The following is a 19,289-nucleotide window of genomic DNA, read 5'->3' on the forward strand; positions in this document are numbered from 1 at the left end:
AATTGCCCATCTGTTCCTTTGACTGCTGGTAATACCTGGCTAAATAAAGCATTTTCAGGGTGTGCCTCGTTAACAGTATTCACATCATATTTTATGTGCAGTAATTGGGGATTGGGTGTCTACTGTATCCATTAACTACCTCTACGTTTTCCTGTGAAATCAGTTAGCCTTTTTGTTTGGCAGTGATGTGTTATCCTCCCTCTAATTTAGACTTTTAGTCCATCCCACATTCTAGGTTCACATCATGGATTCAGAGCCGTGTAAAATCTGGTTTTGTTTAATGTATTCCTTACGTTTTGTGTGAGCTAAGTACTATACTAAGAGTTTTGTTAAACATTAAAATGTACTGGGGAATGATCCCATATAACAATGTGGGAATTAATACTACAGGTAACCAGGTCACTAGCTGTGATGAAATAGTCTATTTTGGAATATGTCTGTTGCCAGTAAAGCAGTAAGTATATCTCTTTTTGTGGAGCATAGGAGGTATCAAAGACTTTTTACTTAACTTAGTTATTGTGTCCCTTCAAGGGACAATAGTCATTAACTTGGACTTATCTAGCCTCCAAGACCTGATTAAAAGTCCCTGAAAGTGTGCTCGTTTTTTCTCTTTTTTCTTCTAAAGTTGGATTCTGTCTATGTTTTTGTTTTATGTTTTATTATCGAAATGACAACTTACTGAAATTTTGCAGCAAGTGTTTTGGCATTCAAAGCAATTACTTTCCATCCATCCATATGAAGTTTGAAAGTTGGTGAATTTGCATATTTGGTGTGCAATGGTATTTTTGTGTATTCAACACATATTAAACTGCTGATTTCTAATTAGCCTCTCATATCTTTCAGGTGTGGAAAAAGTTATTTGAAATGCTATATACTTATCTCTTTCTAATAATTATGATCACTTTTTCTATTGTCTGTTTTTAATTCATTTGTGTCTTTTATTCTGAAAATGTTCAGTAGATTAGCAAGTGAGTTTAGCTTTCTATGAGTTGTCAGAGCAAATGACAAACATTCAAGTGTCTTCTTTATACTCTATCAAAACTATTTCTTGCCGCTTGGTTATAACTGACAGCATTCTTCCATTCTGTTTTAAAAAAAAAAAGCTAGGTAGTGCATTTTTGATTGGACAGCTAGAATGGGTCTCATTCTTGGGTCTAATTCTAGAACAAGCAGAAACCAATATGTGATGACTGTATAATCCTTACCTATGCATTTATTTGTCAGCAGCACTGCAGTTGAGATCCCATTCACTGTCAGATATGCCAAAAACCCTTCATCAGCATCTTAGTGCAAATTTCTCAGCCCACATTATATGCAGAGGCACACTACCTTTTTCCTAGTTATTTGGTGGTGAGGGGTTAAACTAAGGACTGAAACAATCCCCAAACTTCCATTATTATTCATTGAATAGTAAGCAGTCCTATACAGAGAACATCAAGTGCCAGGATTTTCAGTAATGCTAGGTTAGATTCCTAAGCCCATATTTAAATTCCTAACAGAGTGGACTGATTTTGAAAAGTGCTGAGCACCCAATAGCTTCCATTAACTACACCTCTACATTCACTTCATGAATGCTGCCAGAATGAGATCTCAAGCCAAAAGCATAACAATTAAACTACTAGTTGCACTCCAAAACTCAGTTTACAACCTCTTTTTTTTTTTTTTAAGTTCATCCACTCTGAGTTTGTGAAAGGAGACAGGATGAGTTTCAGTATAACTGCAAAACTGAATACTTTATCATGCTCCTTGTAGATTCAGATGCACTAATTTTAAAGAAACGAACACTACCAATTGTTAAGCCAACTATATACAGGGAATCCTTTTCTCAGGCTGCTTCTTCATCTCAGCTTATCCTGGCCATATCTAGATATTGCAGGAATCTTTTAATTGTGTGTGAGCTTGAACAGCCTTTATGGTGCAATAGTTAAACACATCAGAAAGGAGACTGCAATTGTAGAGCCAGGCACAGGGAGCACCAGTGGGGATGCATCAGCCCTGCAGCATGCTCACCCATTTCCTTCTGACCCATTGGGGATGTTTTGAGGGGTTCTGTGAGGTTCAGATTCTGCATATGGGGGGAAGGCTGATTTTGTGTAACAAGAATACTATACAATGTGTAGCATTATTACCATGCCAAACTTCAGCACCTGGAATGGCAAGACAATCGCTACTACAGTAAAAGTTATGCACTCTGATGTGAATGATATGATATTTGAAATATACATATTATACAAAATCTGTTATGGTGCTTGTGTGAGTTCCAGGGTTCCCTTAGCTCCGTGCACTCTAGGGAATCTCTCAGCCCCATAGGTTAAGGGCCAGTATACACTGCAGTCAGCGGCATTTCTGCTCCCCACTGGAGCAGGATGACAAAGTTATACTGCTAGACTGAGGGTTTGGACAGAAATAGGTTTACCAGCTATCCCTCTGAGATATTGGGTGGGAAAAGCAAGGCAATGGGCAGCTAATGAAGAAACACTAGGGAGGAGCAGGCCAGTCATCTACCCCTGAAAATATGAGGTGAGTGGGTTCCCTTCCTCTCAAGGAGAAGGAGAATCTGGGGCCTGTTCCAGGAGGAGTATTCTAGAGTCAGCAGAGACTTCTCCCAGACCTGGGCATCTGAAGGAGTTGGTGCTTGGGCAGCGCACGGAGACCACCTCCCCAGGGGCTGGCAGGGACGTGTCGGCCACTTCCAGGAGCAGTACCGAGCAGCGGAGTGAGGATGGGCAAATGCCCCCTTGACACCTCCCCCACCCCACCCCAATCAGCGGGCCTGAGGCCTGGGATTATTTGTTCCCACTGATGATCATGAGGAGGGGGAAGTGCCCAGGCCATGCATAGAGGGCCTGCTGATGTCAGCAGCAGACTAGATGGGTGAAAAAATATTTGTGTTATTTGTAATGTAACATTTGATTCACCCATTCTTTATTGTCAGGGCAGGTGAATACAACGTTCACCCCTACTTAGATACAGTGGTATTGTTCATAAAATGGCTTTGAGTTCATCCTGCTCTACTCAGTCATAAAGGAGACCACATGCATGATAACATGCAAGCTGAATGCACGTTTTGCTTGAGAGCTGAATTTGAGATCATAGACCTTTCAAGAAATTGCAGAATAGTGTAAAAGACCCTCTCCACGTGAAACGATATTTGCATCTGTAGCCTGATGTAATGTCTGATAGCATGAATTACATGAAAACATAGTAGAAACAATGCCTGCAGAGTCTAATATTAAATTTGCCAAATTTCACGGCAGCCAACATCCATATAAATTTGTTACTACTGATTAGCATTAATGTCCCATGGAAGATGAATATAAACTTAAATTCTTTTATATAATAAAAGGAGGAAGAGTATATGTAATAAGACTCCAACACTAGACATAGAACCCTGGATTTTCAGTTCTTAGAGATAAAGGAGTAACTCTCATAGCTGATAGCAGTAGTAAATGTTGATCCTTATTAGACTAGCCACTAGAGGAGGACACAACAGTCAACAAGTTACAAATAGGCAGAATATCTTTCCTTAGATTTGATTATTTTATATTCTCATTAAATTCAGATTAAAATTTGGATAAAAGTGAGGAACAGCCCCTGGATTTGAGTGTTTACAGGGCTTTTGTGTGTGGGTAGTTCCAGTGGTCACCCTTAAAAATTTACTAATCTCTTTAGATAAATTTTCAAAGCTAATTAATAATTTCAAGTTCCTCAATTTTAGGGTAACCACTTGAAATGCCTTGAAGGACAGGGTCAGCCTCGGGGGTGATCAGGGTGTTTGCCCTAGTCATCACCATCCAGTGGCACCATATTCTCTGTGTATATATAAAGTCTGCTGCAGTTTCCACGGTATGCATCCGATGAAGTGAGCTGTAGCTCACGAAAGCTCATGCTCCAATAAATTGGTTAGTCTCTAAGGTGCCACAAGCCCTCCTTTTCTTTTTAATCAATATCCAGGCACACTGCCTGGCTGCTCTGCCATTTTTTGTTTTTGTGTTTTGGCTCAGTTGCTCAGGGGGTGCCAGAAACTTTTCCCACCATGGATAGCAAAACACGTAGTACCAGCTCTGTTAAAGAGACCTGATTTTCAGAAGTGCTGAGCACCCATAGTGTAGATGGAAAGACAGTGAAACAAATTATTGAAGAATCATTTGTAAGCCCCTAGAGGATAATGGAGGTATAAGGTATAGCCAGTATGGATTTGTTAAGAATAAATCATGCCAGCCCAACTTAATTTCCTCCTTTGACAGAGTTACTGACCTAAAGGATAGAGAGGAAGCAGTAGATGTGATACACCTTGATTTTTAGTCGGGCTCTTGACACAGTCCCACATGACATTCTCATAAGCAAACTAGGGAAATGTGGTCTAGATTAAATTACTTAGGTTCACAGCTGGTTGAAAGACTGTACTCAAACAGTAGTTATCAATGGTTCACTGTCAAAACAGGAGGACATATCGAGAGGAGTCCCATAGGGATCAGTCATGGGTCCAGAACTATTCAATATTTTCATTAATGAGTTGGATCATGGCGTGAAGAGGATGCTTATAAAATTTGCGGATGACACCAAGCTGGGAGGTGTTGCAAACTTGACAAATTGGAAAACTGGTCTGAAATCAAGATGAAATTCAGTAGAGACAGTACAAAATACTACACTTTGGAAGGAAAAATCAAATGCACAACTACAAAATGGGGAATAGGTGGGTAGGTGGGAGTACTGCTGGAAAGGATCTGGGGGTTAAAGTGGATCACAATTTGAATATGAGTCAACAAGGTGAAACATTTGCAAAAAAGGCTAATATAATTTTGGGGTGTATTAACAGGAATGTCGTATGTAAGACATGGGAGGTAACTGTCCCATTGTACTGGGCCCTGATGAAGCCTAATGGGAGTGTTGTATCCAATTCTTGGTGCCACGCTTTAGAAAAGATGTGAACAAATTGGAGAGAGACCAGAGGAGAGCAACAAAAATTATAAAAGGTTTAAAATATCTGAACTATGAGGAAAGTTTTAAAAAAACTGGGCATGTTTAGTCTTGAGAAAAGAAGACTGAGGGTGGACTTGATAACTAGTCTTCGAATATGTTAAGGGCTGTTATAACAAGGACTATAATCAATTGTTCTCCATGTCCACCAGCAGTAGGATAATAAGTAATGAGCTTAATTTGCAGTAAAGGAGATTTAGGTTCCTTATTAGGAAAACTTCCTAATTATAAGAATAGTGAAGGACTGGAATAGGCTTCAAAGGGAGGTTGTGGTTTTTAAGAACAGGTTTTAAAGAACAGGTTGGTCAAACACCTATCAGAGATGGTCTATGTTTACCTGGTCCTGCCTCAGTGCAGGGGGCTGGACTTGATGCATTCTCGATGTCCCTTCCAACCCTATAGTTCTATGATTCTATGCCCATACTAACAAAACAACACTACATTTTTGTTACTGTTATTGCCTGTTGAAAAGCACTAACTGTAGCTTGAGATGTCTTATGTATTTCCTCCCATTCATGCTTCTGTTCTGACAGCCTATAAATAAAATTAAAAACATATGGTTTTGTTTACATAGGATGTCCATGGTGGCATTTCCAAGGCTTAGCATTTGGAGGTGGCAGTGGGAATGGCTAAAATAAATAAATAAATAAAATAAAGCAGCAGCAAGCAGCAGTAGTACTGGTATGAGCTGAACAATGTTCTAATGGTTCCCTGAGCTGCTGCAGAAATTTCTCATTTCAAGCAGTGAAGCTGATGCAATTTGGTGCAGTTTTAAACTGCATTTTGTCTATGGATCAGCCTCTGAATTACTATGCAAATATGGATAATAGGGGCATGAACAAAGTGGGACAAGCAGAGGCATGGGCCCTGAGGCCACAGCGGGGGCACAGAGCTCCTCCGGCCCCAGAACCATGGTGGGGGCACAGGGGTCCTGTGGCCCCGGGGCCGTGGTGGGGAGAATGAGCTCCTCCAGCCCCGGGGCCTCAGTGGGAGCTGACAGCTCCTCCGCCCCGGCCGGGGCACAGAACGTGCCTCTCCAAAAGCAGTTAAATTTAAATTCCTGTGCGCACTCCTCATAATAGACATGATGCAAACAGATGCAATAGCTCGTTCTGCCCCTCAAGGGGCCTTGCTCTTATTTGTTATCTTTCACAATGGAAAATTAGGAAGGGAGGTAGCTGCCCCCTATGATGCCCCAGTGGGCATGTCTGTAAATGTCAATTATTTCCCTGCAGCAGTGTGATTTGATTTCTCTACAGACCAAATACAAATACCATGTAGGATTTTGGGTGGCTGGTGGTTGTTGGCCAGGCAGTAAACACCATAATCTTTTCATTAAAATAATAAAGGAAGTGGGATGGTCCTTTGATTAAGTCTTTTGTCTCAGCAGTCAATTCCACACAGAGCTCAACCACTTGCTGGCTGGCTGGCTGGGAACTGGCCAAGTCAGCAGTATGAAAGTCTCGGTGTAGAGAGAGTTTAAGTATTGGTCATCAAATGTGGCACCACTGAAAAACGCAGTTAAACAGTCTGCCTTTTGCTGATTCTACTTAATGGACAATTTATTGTGTGGGCTAAGTGGGATGGTGGAAGAAATGGATTCTGTCAGTTTCCACTAATCTTAAGTTGACTTGTTTCAGTCTTGCTAAGAGAACTGATGAGAAATGCTGCAGATATGCATTTGATGATGACTTTCCCTATTTCTAGAGCAGGGGTGGGCAGACTTTTTGGCCTGAGGGCCACATCTGGATATGGAAATTGTATGGCGGGCCATGAATGCCTGGTGGGGGAGGGGGACTCTGTGGGGTGTAGCATGGAAGGGCTCTATAAGGGATACTACCAAGTGGGGGCAGGGAGGACTCATGGGGTGTGGCGCAGGGAAGAGAGCTCTACAGGGGCGGTACCGGGGACTCCTAGGGGTCTTGCTGGCAGTGACACCAAGGCAGCCGTACCAGGCACCACCATGGGCGGAGGCACCCTAGCTGGGACGAGTGTGGCCCTGGGCAGATTTGAGGCTCTCGAGGGTGGGGCCGTAGGAGACCGGGAGGGGACTGGGTGCGCAGCAGCATGGGGGGGCGCTGCCACGTAAGGGTGGGCTTCTGATCCTGGAAACAGCACGGTGAAGTCGTGCCTGCACAGTATGGCTCTGCGTGCTGGAAGATGGTGCTCATCAAGGGAATTATGAGTTGGGGACTGGGGAGCACCGGGCGGGGCAAGCCCCTGACCCTGCTCCCCAGCGGGAGGAGCGGGACAAGCCCCCGACCCCACTCCCCAGTGGGAGCTCGAGGGCCAGATAAAAACATCTGCTGGGCCGGAAGTGGCCCGCAGGCTGTAGTTTGCCCACCCCTCTCCTAGAGTCAGAAAAAAAGTTGTTGTACTCGATGTGAGACGTGGTCTTGGACTGGGACCACTACAAAAGCAGTTGCATTAACATGGACATCGTCTGTAAGGGGCAATGGAAAAAGAAGTCTCAAGAATTTAGCCCCTTGCTCTCAAACAGAATAGCTCCTGAGACAGGTGAAAGGAATGAGAAACATGCCAGGACAGAGCTGCTCAGACCTTAAATATCCCTATTATATAGCTCCACCCTGTTTACTTCCAAATCTCTAGGGACTTTTGAATTAACTAAGTAGAGTCCTAATAAAGCAGAGTTATACAAATTTGGCATGGCAGTATAATGAATGAGTGGCAAAGTTTAGGAAATAATAAAGTTATAGAACTATTCAGAAGCCTAGAGGAAAGGAGAACAGGTGGAGTTCATTGGTGATTGGACAGAGTGAGCCTTGTGTAAGTGGTAGGGGCAAAGTGTTGTCTGTCATTGGAAGAAGAAAAGAGGGGAGTGCATGTCGCTGAAAATAATAAGGGATTATTATTTAGAAACTTCTGAAAGTTGGATCAAGCAGCAAGACAGAAAAGACTGGTGCCCGTCTCAAAAAGTGTAAAAAAAACTGGTGTCTCCTGATTCTTCAAGATCAAATGTACTACTGGATGAAACTTTGTCTATTGAAATGGAAGAGCAAAACAGTAATGATCCTGCAAAATATACCAGCAATGAAATGTTAAAAGTTTTCAAGTAGCTCTTACACATCAGCTTCATTCAGGAACAATCTCAGATCCTCTTGGTACCAAAAGAATGGCAAAGATTACTCAGGATTATTCCCTGAAGTAAAATGCAATGCAAAAATTTGACTTTGAGGAAACTAAAAGTTTCTTTTATACTAACGCATCTCATTCAAAGTAGCACAAACTGAGCATCTGAAAGAAACGATTGATGCCCCAGCTTCTCAATAACTCTTGGTGGCACTCTAAGGAACATTGTGTTTCTGCATTTGCATTCAACTTTGCACTGGGCAAAAGGAAGATTTTAATCAGAACACATCATTCATTTTATACAACAAGGGTTTTCAGGAGCAGCAGTAATTTAATAAAAGAAAATAAAAAAGTTTTGGGGAGATTTGAGAGATTACAGGTGACTGATGCTAGTGTCCAGTGTAAGTGGAAATTTGGCTTGATGTAATTAACAAAGAACTGGTATCACACAAATGCAAAATTTTAAAAATGGGCCAGAGAAGCTATGAATCTTTTCCATTACTTAGCCAGCATCACTGATCCCAAATGCAAAAGTCAGAGATTGAACCCCAAAAGGAAGAAACATGGCAATTGTCAATGTTGTCAATTCTCATGATTTTATTGCAAGTCTTGCCATATTTGGATTTTTTCTTAAAGACCCAGCTCCTGAATTCTTGTAATAATGTAAGAATCTCACTTTTTTAAAGTTAAGTTTCTAGCTCTCACAACTGAGGAGAAAAGTTAGAAAAAGTCACCTCCCCTAAAAGCTCAAAAACTAGAAGGTAAATAAAAAAGTTCAAACTTTATTTTTTTTTATTTCAATCTTATTATTTTTGAACTATTATAATACTGATATACTATAAACTAAAATTCTTTCCTTCTCTTCTAAAATTGAAGATCCATATTTCTACACTAAATTTATGTTTGCAAAGAACTTTGTGTTTTAGTCCATTATGCCAATATGGTGACAAATTGTGGAAGTAAAATCCCAGAAGATAGGACAATTGATTTCAGAATGTTGAAGGGACCATTGTGATCATCTAGTCTGACGTCCTGCTTAACACAGGCCATAGAACTTCCAGGAATTAATTCCTGTTTCAAGTCCAGTAGCTGTGGTTGAACTAGAGCATATCTTTAGGAAAACATCCAATCTTGATTTAAAGACTTCCCAGTGACTGAGAATCTACCACAACCATTTTCCTCTGTACAGTACATTTACACTCTGCTCCAGTACATTTGGATGGTTTGGTCAAAACTTAAAAGTAGATAAAACTGCTAAAGAGGTATGGTAAAAATGTATGGTATTTAAGGGCAGATACAAAAGCATGGTAGGGCTAATTATTGTATTCTCATATTTTACTTACAGAATTGCAAGCTTTATGTTTTTGATAATGTGTTTGCCACATTTGAGCAATAAATATGCTTATGAACTGAATCATGTAGTGTGTTTTCTGTGTTTCATTTTATAAAACCTCCATGACTCTCTTCAATTTTTTTCACTGGGATTTTTGAGTGGTCTTTTTTCCAGAAAAAAAGTTTTTTTATTTGGGGGAGGGAGAGAGGGAGTACAACACCCTTGTGCTATATCAGTATGGTGAATTACTCAGTCACTCCTTGCTAATGAGGGACTAATGCATTTACGTGAGATTGTTTTCTACTTTTTAAAAATAAAGTGTACACTTGCGTTTTTCTACGTGAAACAAATCCCAGCAAAGGAAAAGTGCACATTTTTAAAGTCAGCCTGAAGTACGGTATAGATCTGTCTCTAGACGATTCTGTGGGAGTTGTCATGAAATACTGCTTCGCTCTCGAGGTTGGTGGTATAATCATAAAATCTGAAGAAAATCCATTTTTCTGTAAGTACTTTTTTAAAAGAACAGCTCTTCTCTGAAAAATGACTGCATGAGAATGGCATGTTCTTACTCAGAGCAGCTAACCATTACCTCAGCTTATGTTACTGGCAAATATATTTTTGGACTGCTTTTTAGGTTTAGACTACTTTTTACTGCTATTAACACAGCACACCTAACATTGCAATGGGAGAGCAAGCTGAATTCTAGCATGGGCTTGCTCATCAGCAACAGAATTGTTAAATGAGTGAAAAATGCAGGGCCATATTTTGCCTTAAGTTACACCACTCTAACTCCATTGAACACAATGGGATTGCATAGGAACATCATTTTGGAGCCAGTAGAATTGCTGTGACAGGAACTTATCTTAATTATAGAATCTTTATTATTAAATACATGAGGGAAATAACATAGTTTTATTTTCAGCTCTCTGGTTGAGTTAGCAAGGGGGGCAGATTGAAGAGAATCTTAAATCAGAGCCTTGTTTTTAAGAAACCCCATCCCTTTTAGTGTTTATGGTAGGATTTATATTTTACCACTGCTGGAGCCACACTTGGAGGCCAGTACTGATACTCAATGTGACATCTGATGAAGTGAGCTGTAGCTCAGGAAAGCTCATGCTCAAATAAATGTGTTAGTCTCTAAGGTGCCACAAGTACTCCTTTTCTTTTTGCGAATACAGACTAACACGGCTGCTATTCTGAAACCTGACAAAATACATAGTCTTCTAAACTTTGAGTATTTTCTACCAAAGTATGATTTGTCTTTTAGCAGAAATCTATCCATTTGCTTTTTAAAACATGGTTTAAAATCTTGTAAGTGAATTTATCGTTTGTGGGAGGTGTGGGATTGACAACCCGCGAAACCAAACTCCTTCTATTATACATAAAGCAAGTATAGAATTAATTATCACACATATCTCAAGAGCACTTATCACCATAATATCCAAGCATGGACAGAGGCAGTGCAAACTCTCCACTCTATCCTATGTATTGGACCAACTTCCTGACATAAAAAGTGAAAAATCATAGTCTGGTTTCCATGCACATTTGTTTCTTTGGTGGGATTGCTACCACAAAGATGCAATCAGCACTCATTGTGGTGCTGGTTTTTCTGCAGATGACCTGAGAATGCTGGGAAATGGGTTCTGCCCATTTGAGATCCTATATATATATGACTGTGCCCAGGGGGTTTGTTTCAAGTCTTACTGTACATACCCTGGTTCTTCTCTGTTAGGTCTTGTAATACCATGAAAGTCCAAGTAGTCAAATAGTTATGGGTCTATTACAGGAGTGGGTGGGTGAGGTTCTGTGGTCTGCACTGTGCAGGAGGTCAGAATAGATGATCATGATGGTCCCTACTGGCCTTAAAGTCTATGAGAAGAAGACAACATACTAAGAGACTCTCCATACTTTTTTAAATTGTTGTTTATACATATTGTGGAAAAGAGTTGATCACTACTATCAGGGTATTATCTAAGCAGCTGATGCTCAAGCTATTATTAGCATGTGCATAAAGTACATTTGCCACAATCTTTGCTGTGGTTAGGGGTCCATATGTAAGATTTTTGACAGATTTTTGTCTTTGAAAATATTTAAACTTACACCCACTCACTTTTCTGAGGTTAAACATCTTAAGTAAGTCGTTTCTTTTCTCATCTGAAGGGAAGCCAACCAACCTCTGAGAACCTGACTACATATACTGATCAGTGCAAACATAAGGGGATCTCTGAGGTATAACAAATAGATAGTAGTGAGCTGTGGTTATAGATTATTGAGTTTCAGAACCTGTTTTGGTGCTTGTTTTACAATTGTACCCTGGTTATTGAACTTGAGATATGTTGGCATGACTGTAAATCTTTGAAATAGTTAAATCTTCAGTGCAGAATTCCTTTGAACGTAAGAGAACCCCTCTCAAAAGGCTGGTATTTGATATATTAGTGCCAGAGGTTAACATTTCTTAAAGCTAATTTCAAATACAACCACCACATCAGAATTCCTGCTTGACTCCTGCACCAACAAAAGCTGTTCTCTCTTACTGGCAGTGGCAGATCTAAGCACAGTGGTAGAAGCAGCTCTCCTCACTCCTCCCCTTTTCAGAAGAATTTAAGTTTTCATTTTTAAACAGAAAATAAGTTTCTTACTTTTCTGGTTACAAAGAAAAACCTTCCATGGCAGAACCAATGCATTGTTTTTTGCCTGAGTATGCAGCCAAGCAGACTGAAACAATAGCTCTGTGCATGAACTGCCCTTGTGCTTTTCAGTGGGTGCTAATTCTGAAGCCAAGTGGCAACTTACAAATCTGAGGTCTTTTAAAAGTAAATATTCAAACAGCTTGGGGGGAAAATCCATTATATCCAGATAGGGGAAATAAGTCACTTGCTTCAACAAGTCAGCAAAACACTTAAGGCTTTCCCTGCAAGGTCCACACATGTGACAGGGTGTAGTGTCTCAAGCAAACACTGTAATCCTGTTACAGAAAGTTTTCCAGGATATTATTAGTATTGGCTGTTTGCTAGTTGTTTAGGAAGATTTAGGATGATGAACTATTTCCTTCATAGAAATAAGTCACTTTATATACACAATACGTTTAGTCTTTAAAATCAGTTAATTTCTTTTTTTTCGCCCAGGTGTTGCTGCTTTGGACTCCAGTGTTTCTGGGAAGATTGGTTTGCGTGCCGTTGTATATTATTTCTGCACTACAGTCATAGCTGTAATTCTAGGTAATATCCTACACTGTAGCCTTTAGAAACCTTAAAATATTATGTAACTAGAAGTTTACAGCATCATGCAAATACTGAATTTTCACTGCTAACATGGAGATTGAGTCGATTCTCAGTGGTCCAACATCTAAAGTTGGGTAAGATCTTTCTATGGGGCCTGTGACAAACCTGTAATGAATATGGGGATTTCAAGAAAGAATCTAAAGGCCTGATCCTATACCTCTGAAATAAGTGGAAGTTTTGCTATGGATTTCAGTTCCGGGACACTCTGCCCAGGTAAAGTTTAATTATCAGCATGATGTAATTGACTAAACAGCATTCTGCCTTTTTGCAGGCCAGACAAAAATGCAGATAGAATCTTCTTCAACCAGAGTCCAAAAAGCAAAGTTATAAATTGAGACTTGTTTCAGCCACAGTCCTAGAAGCACAAATACATAGTGTGACTCACCTCCCCAGGGAGTGAGAAACCCTGCTGTTTCCCTTCTCAGCTCCTTCCCTCTTCCCAGAGCGTTTCCTGCTCTCTCCTTCTCACTGCCAGGTTCCACTCCTGCCTTCCTGCAGCACAGCCCTCTTGTAGTCCACTAGTTCTATACAGCAGCTCAGCCCAGCCACCTTGCAATTCCCTGCACTCAGGGAAGGCAGCAGTAGCCCTTCTTCTTGATCCAGGGGAGAGAATTAATCCCCTATATGCCAACTTCTCTGTAGAGTCAAACACAAGATCAAATTATGGGCCCAGATATCTCCCATTTATGGGAATAGTGTAAATTCATGTAAAGGCAGAATTTTGCTCCAAGAATGACCCATTTGCACATGAAAAAGCTACTTAACAGTTGGAAAAAACGGGAGTGTAGATGCATGAGCCTGATTCATCCCTAGCAAAACTTCACTGATGTCAAATACCAGGATAAATTTGGCCTGTGACTTGCACAGCTTAGGATAATACTTTATTTAGTTTAAATATGTGTGTGAGGAACTTTCAATGAATAAATGCAAACCAATATTAAATACAGAATAAGTTGAGAGTTGCCAGCTCCTGCTTTAGAATTTCTATTTCTGAGGGGAGTTTACACAAAGTTAGTTCTGCCTGTATCAATAAAAGTAATTCATTGACAGGGGTGTTGAGGGATCACAGACCTACAATTTGATTTATTTTTGTTCATTTATTTTGAACAATAAGGAATACCATGACAAGGGCTTAGCTTTTCTTATATCACAGTAACAATGCCTGATCCTGATCTCACTGAAGTCAATGGAAGTTTGTCATTGACTTCACTGTGAGCAAGACCAGGCCCTATGTTTACAGCATGTTTACAGATATTTTTTGTTCTGTCTGTTTCTGAAACCTAATCTTGTGTGAACCTAATGCTCTAGGCTATCTTTACAAAAGTAAATTCAGCTCTGTGGATTCATGGAATGAGGCAACCCTATTATCATCTGAAAGCTAGTCATGAAAACTAGCTGTGCGAAGAAAAATTAGACCAGTTCTTGAAAACATCGAACAGGAAAAAGCAACCATTTCCTCTTAAAGTAATTGCTCTTGATGAACATTTTATATATATAATTGTTTTGAATAGATAATATACACAAGAAGAATGTCAGAAGGGTCTAACTCTATCAGTAGCATCATAGAACTGCCACTGACCAGACAAGTCTCTATTCTATTGGGAGAACCTACTCTTTAAGGATTCCAACTACGTGTATTTCTCTTGATTACAGGGATTGTGCTAGTTGTGACCATCAAACCTGGGGTATCTCAGAAAGTTGATGAAATCGACAGAACGGGCAGCACCCCTGAAGTCACGACAGTAGATGCCATGCTAGATCTGATTAGGTGAGTTTTTCAGCTTCCCTACTCTTGCTTCAAAAGGCTAAAGATAAATGCAATGATTAAAGTGCATAACATACAAATGCTTCACAATATCATTTGGAAGAGTAAGGATACAGAAAAAACCCTATGTTCCCAAAGGTTGGATAAATGATCACATAGCTTAAGATGGATTCATAGAAAACAGTTTTGTAAAATACCCTTTTGCCAACACTAGCACCTGCCTGGGTTGCTTTTGCAAATAAGGTTGTGTACATGAGACACTTCCGATAGTAACTCACCCAAGGTTCCAGCATCAACATTGCCCCTGCAGTTTATTTCCTCTGCCTCCAATGCAAACAATGTTACACTTATTGTCTTAGTATGCGAAGGGTATCCAAAAAAGACAGGTCAAAAGGCTAGTTGCCCCATGGCAACTCTGGAATTCTGTTTCCTAGAGCACAGAAGACTGCATAGTGTAGCTGTGCTGTGCTTTCTCTTCTCAATAAAGGAAGGAAGGTAACAGATACACTGCATGTATATTTCCTCTGCTTGCCTAGTCTACTGGTTTGCTGTGTCATCTGGTTTCAAAGCAATCTGGTTACTTCCCTTCCCTGATCAACTGACAATGATGGATAAATGAAGTGGTTAGGAAAAAACCAGCAAGGTGAAGTATGTACAAAAGACCTAAGCTACTGGGCTCCCCAATAAAATTTTTCATCCCTGGCATCAGCTGAATAATATGTAATTTGTTGAGAGGAATGCAGACATCAAACCAATGGGCTTCTTTCCCAGTAATGGCTCAGTAATTATAAAAATGTTTTATGACTTCCCACCTCACCCCCACAATTACAGTTAGTCCTTGCTCAAAATCACTTATATCTGTGGACGCTTTTCTTTCTATGGCATTTTTGCTTAATTGCTAATGTAAAAATCAACAGCTGAACAGCTAAGATAGGTGTTCTCATCACATTTCACTACCAAAGAAACCAAAAACTGGCTGATGATTACAGCAAATCTTTATTGGCATGATATTCATAAAATATCTGTCCCTCCCCCACCATCCTCACAGCTCACAAGGAGGCCTGTGTGATACCAACATCACCATAGTTCATACTGGTGCCTCTGGTTCCCCACCCCAGAGCCTCTGACATTCCCACTCTCTGTTCCCCTTCACTTTGCAAAGCAGGAGCAGCAGGTGGCTGGGAAAAAACCTCTCTCCCTGTTGCAGCATAGCTGCCGTGGAAGCTCTCAGCTAGGCTCCACCCACTCAGCCAGGCTGGAAAACTTAAGGTGGCCTGTTGCTCGCCACTTCGGCAATGTATGTGATCATGTAGGCCCGGCATGGACAGTGATTCTGTGAATGCACAAGAGGAACATATGCAGGTTTAGAAAAAGTAATTGAATTACTTTTATTTTAGATAATTGTCCAGTTTTAGTCTCAAGCTCATGACTACCCTTCTCATAAACCACCATGATATAAAAGTTATGATGGTGATCTAAAATTCTGCTACTATGAATTATAGCAACTTTTGCATCTCAACTGGTTTTAAGGGCCAAATCCTGATGTCCTGGTTCTGGTTTCACCCAGTCCACACTTGTGCAGACTGCCCAAGGCTTCAAAGGAATTTTGCCTGACTAAGAATCTGAAAAATAAAGAGAGAATTTTAAGGATGATTTGGAAGGGATATAAACCCTCATGCTTCAGGGCACGGGTCAACCTCTACATAATGGGGTTAGGAAGAAACTTTCCATCAGGGCAGGTTATCCCATAATTGCTCACTACAAAGTTTCTTGCCACTTCCTTTGACGCATCTGGCACTGGCCACTGTCTGAGACAAGCAACTGGATTACATTGACCTCTGGTTTGGTCCAGCATCGTGATTTCTGTGTTCCTAATTTTTTCATTAAATGAAAATGGTTCTTGATGTTGGAACATGTGGGAATCTTTCAACAGCCAAGATTCATTTCGGAATCCAGGCTTATAACAAAAAACCTGTTCCCCCCACCACAATGTTAATAAACATCATTCCTCTTCCTGCACATCTCTGCCCTATACATGGTGAACTATATAAAAATGAGTTTAGACTCATTACTGTACTCCTCCTGCAAATGAGGGAGATAGCACAGCATAGAAGAAGGATCCTGTATCTGTTCATCAATTTAAATGTCAAATACTGAAATGTGACCCTGGAATTCCACATTAAACAGCCACCTGAACATTATAAATCCTGAAGCTTTGTCTTGGCCAGTGCTTCAAAGCTGACAGTGATACATTCGCCACTGTTTGGGAAGAGTGATTGTGTACAGCAGCAATACACCCCATTCTGTTTTTTGACTAGCTGGTTATTTTATTTTGGAAAATAGATTGTTTTCAGTATGTCATAACATTGTAAAGCCTTTATTTAACAGGAATATGTTCCCAGAAAACCTCGTCCAGGCTTGTTTTCAACAGGTAAGGTCAAATATTTTTTGTTGTTGTTGTTGCAGTTTTTATTCCCACCTATGCAGTTCTTCTTATTTCCAAGTCCCAAGGACGTTCCCTTGCGTTGCAATGTGGTAGGAATTAGTTATGAAAAATCAGGGTGGCTCTTGCGCAGCATTGAGACAAATGGTCTAGTGGAAAACATTATATTGTTAAAAAATCTCATTTTCCTTTCCACTGAAATAGACTTTATATTGCTAGCTCAAAAAAATGTATTCATCCTTCCCAAGGCCCACTGCTTTGGGAAATAGAAGAAGAACCAAAGCAATATGTGAGCATAAAGTTTGCTCTTCAGAGATAATGGATAGGTAGAGGTGTGATAATTTTGTAATGATCTGATTGCCTTGTTCTTACAGTTCCATTGAGAAAATCTTTAGACTCTTCCTCTGTCTGATGAAATCTGCATGCACACACCCCTAACTCGTCCCCTACACACCCCAAACATCTCTCTCAAATCTGCTATAGATGGTTGGAACTGATGTCTGGGTGTCTACTCTGCATGATAAACACAGATTATAGCTGAAAGATCTCTCTTGAAAAAGAATGAGACCTAGAAGAGTTAAGGTTTTTATTGGTGCTACAGCAGAGATAAAAAGATCCATCCACCCAACAGTCTTGTTCCTGATTCATTCACATCTAAAACTGGGGAAAAGACCTTTGAAGAAATTCACAAATATATTTGTTGTACCTCATGATGTCATCTGCTTCCCTTTTTTTGCCTTCCTCAACAGTTGCCTACCAGAGTTATTGCGGGGCAATAAAACTCACCTAATACAGACCTAAACTTTTCCCAAGAAAAGATGTTAATCTTTCTCTACAAAATAGTGTGTGTTCCGTATGTTTAAGTGTTTACAGCAGTAGTAAATTTGTATATATATTTTAAAGGACAAATCCTGCTCCTTGCACCAGTCTTGCGAAAGGCTTCCCTGCAGGACTAGGGGGGAAGGAACCCATCTTTGTACCCTCACGGCTACAGCATCTCCCCCATGGAGTATATGTTCTCCACCAGCGAATGGGGAATAGCTGGTGGAGCTACAGAGTTGCTCTGGATCCATCTTCACCACCAACCTCTCAACAGTGACTCTCAGAAATTCCTCTTTGAACATCTGCTCCACTACACCCGCATATTGCAGCTCTCTTGTGCTGGGTTCAGGAATCCTGCTCTGTCCCCACAGAACTGCACAAGTTCCACACGGTGCACCAGAAGGGTGGGGAGCAGAATTTGCATGATAGTATCTGTGTATGAGTGAGCCCCTTTTCAGTGGTTCAGATGGAGAAATTCAGTCACTCAAAGTCATTTGAGAGCTTTACATGTTTGTGTGTAAGTGCTGGCCAAAAATTTTATGAAAGTCAGAACTGTACCTTTTCCTCAGAATTACTGGATAGATTTGCCATTGTTAATTTTCCGAGTGTTCCCAAATAAATGTTATCATTTCCTCCCACAAATTTCAGTATAAAACCAAACGTGAAGAAGTGAAACTTACAAATGAACTGGAAAAAAACAGCACTGCGGTTACAGAAGAGCCTGTCACAATTGTCATGACAACAGAGGCTTTGGAGGTGCAGTTTTTATTATTATATTCTGTGTTACAAAGAGAGGTAAAAGAAATAGGGAGGGATTTGTACACCGATATGTGGTTTGTTCAATAGATTAATGATCTGGAGGAGGAAGTAAACAGCAAGTTGGTGACATTTATCTTGGACAAAAATAAGTTAATACACAATGGGGGAAAATAATCTAAAGGTCTTATGTGATGAACTCTAAACTTGCTGATTCACTGAAGGAAATAGTCATTATGGATGGCTTGCTCAAGCTATATGCCTAATGTGCAATAGAGATTAAATAAATAAATAAAATACCTATGGGTATTACAAAAAGAAAGGAAAAGAAAAGAATGTGACCACATGATGGCATTCTGATAAATGGTAGTAGTTAAATGTTCTTGAGTTTTGGTAGTTCCTCAAGAAAAATATAGTAGAGAATGAAAAATAAAGAAGAGATTTAACAAATATGAACAGAGGTATGGAAAGACTTACATATGACAACAGCTTGCAAAGACTAGGGTTAGCCTGGAGAAGAGAAAAGAGTAAGAAAGCATTTAATAGATGAACACAGAATTATGAGCAGAACAGTATAATTAATATTGATCAGATGCTCTTTTTTTTTAAACTGCCGTCTCATAATATAAGAGCAAGGGGAGATTTACCTAACTTAAATGCTAAAGTGGAAGGCAGTGGAGAATCAGGCCCTGTGTCTATTTAACTTTTTCCTCTTACAATTATACTGCACTTGAGACCCATAAGTAGTTGAACAATACACCTTAGGTCTTCCACTGAAATATCATGCATCAGATTCTACCCTCATTATACTCATGTTGC

At 40.1% G+C, this 19,289-nt stretch overlaps 2 protein-coding genes across 4 annotated transcripts in view; one reads left to right on the forward strand and one right to left on the reverse strand.

The window, feature by feature from the left end:
- Positions 1–19,289, reverse strand: part of SPATA6L (spermatogenesis associated 6 like) — a 146,895-nt gene that overhangs the window by 47,052 nt on the left and 80,554 nt on the right. Inside the window, exon 14 of one of the 2 annotated variants that reach the window (XM_073345251.1) lies at positions 16,752–17,041. The exons of the other annotated variant lie outside the window; for it this stretch is intronic. The gene's annotated coding sequence lies outside the window, so the exon portion shown is untranslated. Of the gene's footprint in view, positions 1–16,751; positions 17,042–19,289 lie in introns of those variants that run through there. 2 annotated transcript variants of the gene reach the window in all.
- The window catches only part of SLC1A1 (solute carrier family 1 member 1), a 74,920-nt gene that overhangs the window by 36,179 nt on the left and 19,452 nt on the right, over positions 1–19,289 (forward strand). The window contains exons 3-6 of one of the 2 annotated variants that reach the window (XM_073345246.1): positions 12,529–12,621; positions 14,338–14,452; positions 16,838–16,880; positions 18,363–18,470. In XM_073345246.1, the coding sequence (XP_073201347.1) occupies positions 12,529–12,621; positions 14,338–14,452; positions 16,838–16,880; positions 18,363–18,470 (359 nt within the window). The remainder of the gene's footprint in view (positions 1–12,528; positions 12,622–14,337; positions 14,453–16,837; positions 16,881–18,362; positions 18,471–19,289) is intronic. The other variant, XM_073345247.1, reaches the window with a different exon arrangement.

This window comes from Lepidochelys kempii, chromosome 5 (genome assembly GCF_965140265.1).
Source record: "Lepidochelys kempii isolate rLepKem1 chromosome 5, rLepKem1.hap2, whole genome shotgun sequence".
Classification (NCBI taxonomy): Eukaryota; Metazoa; Chordata; order Testudines; family Cheloniidae; genus Lepidochelys; species Lepidochelys kempii.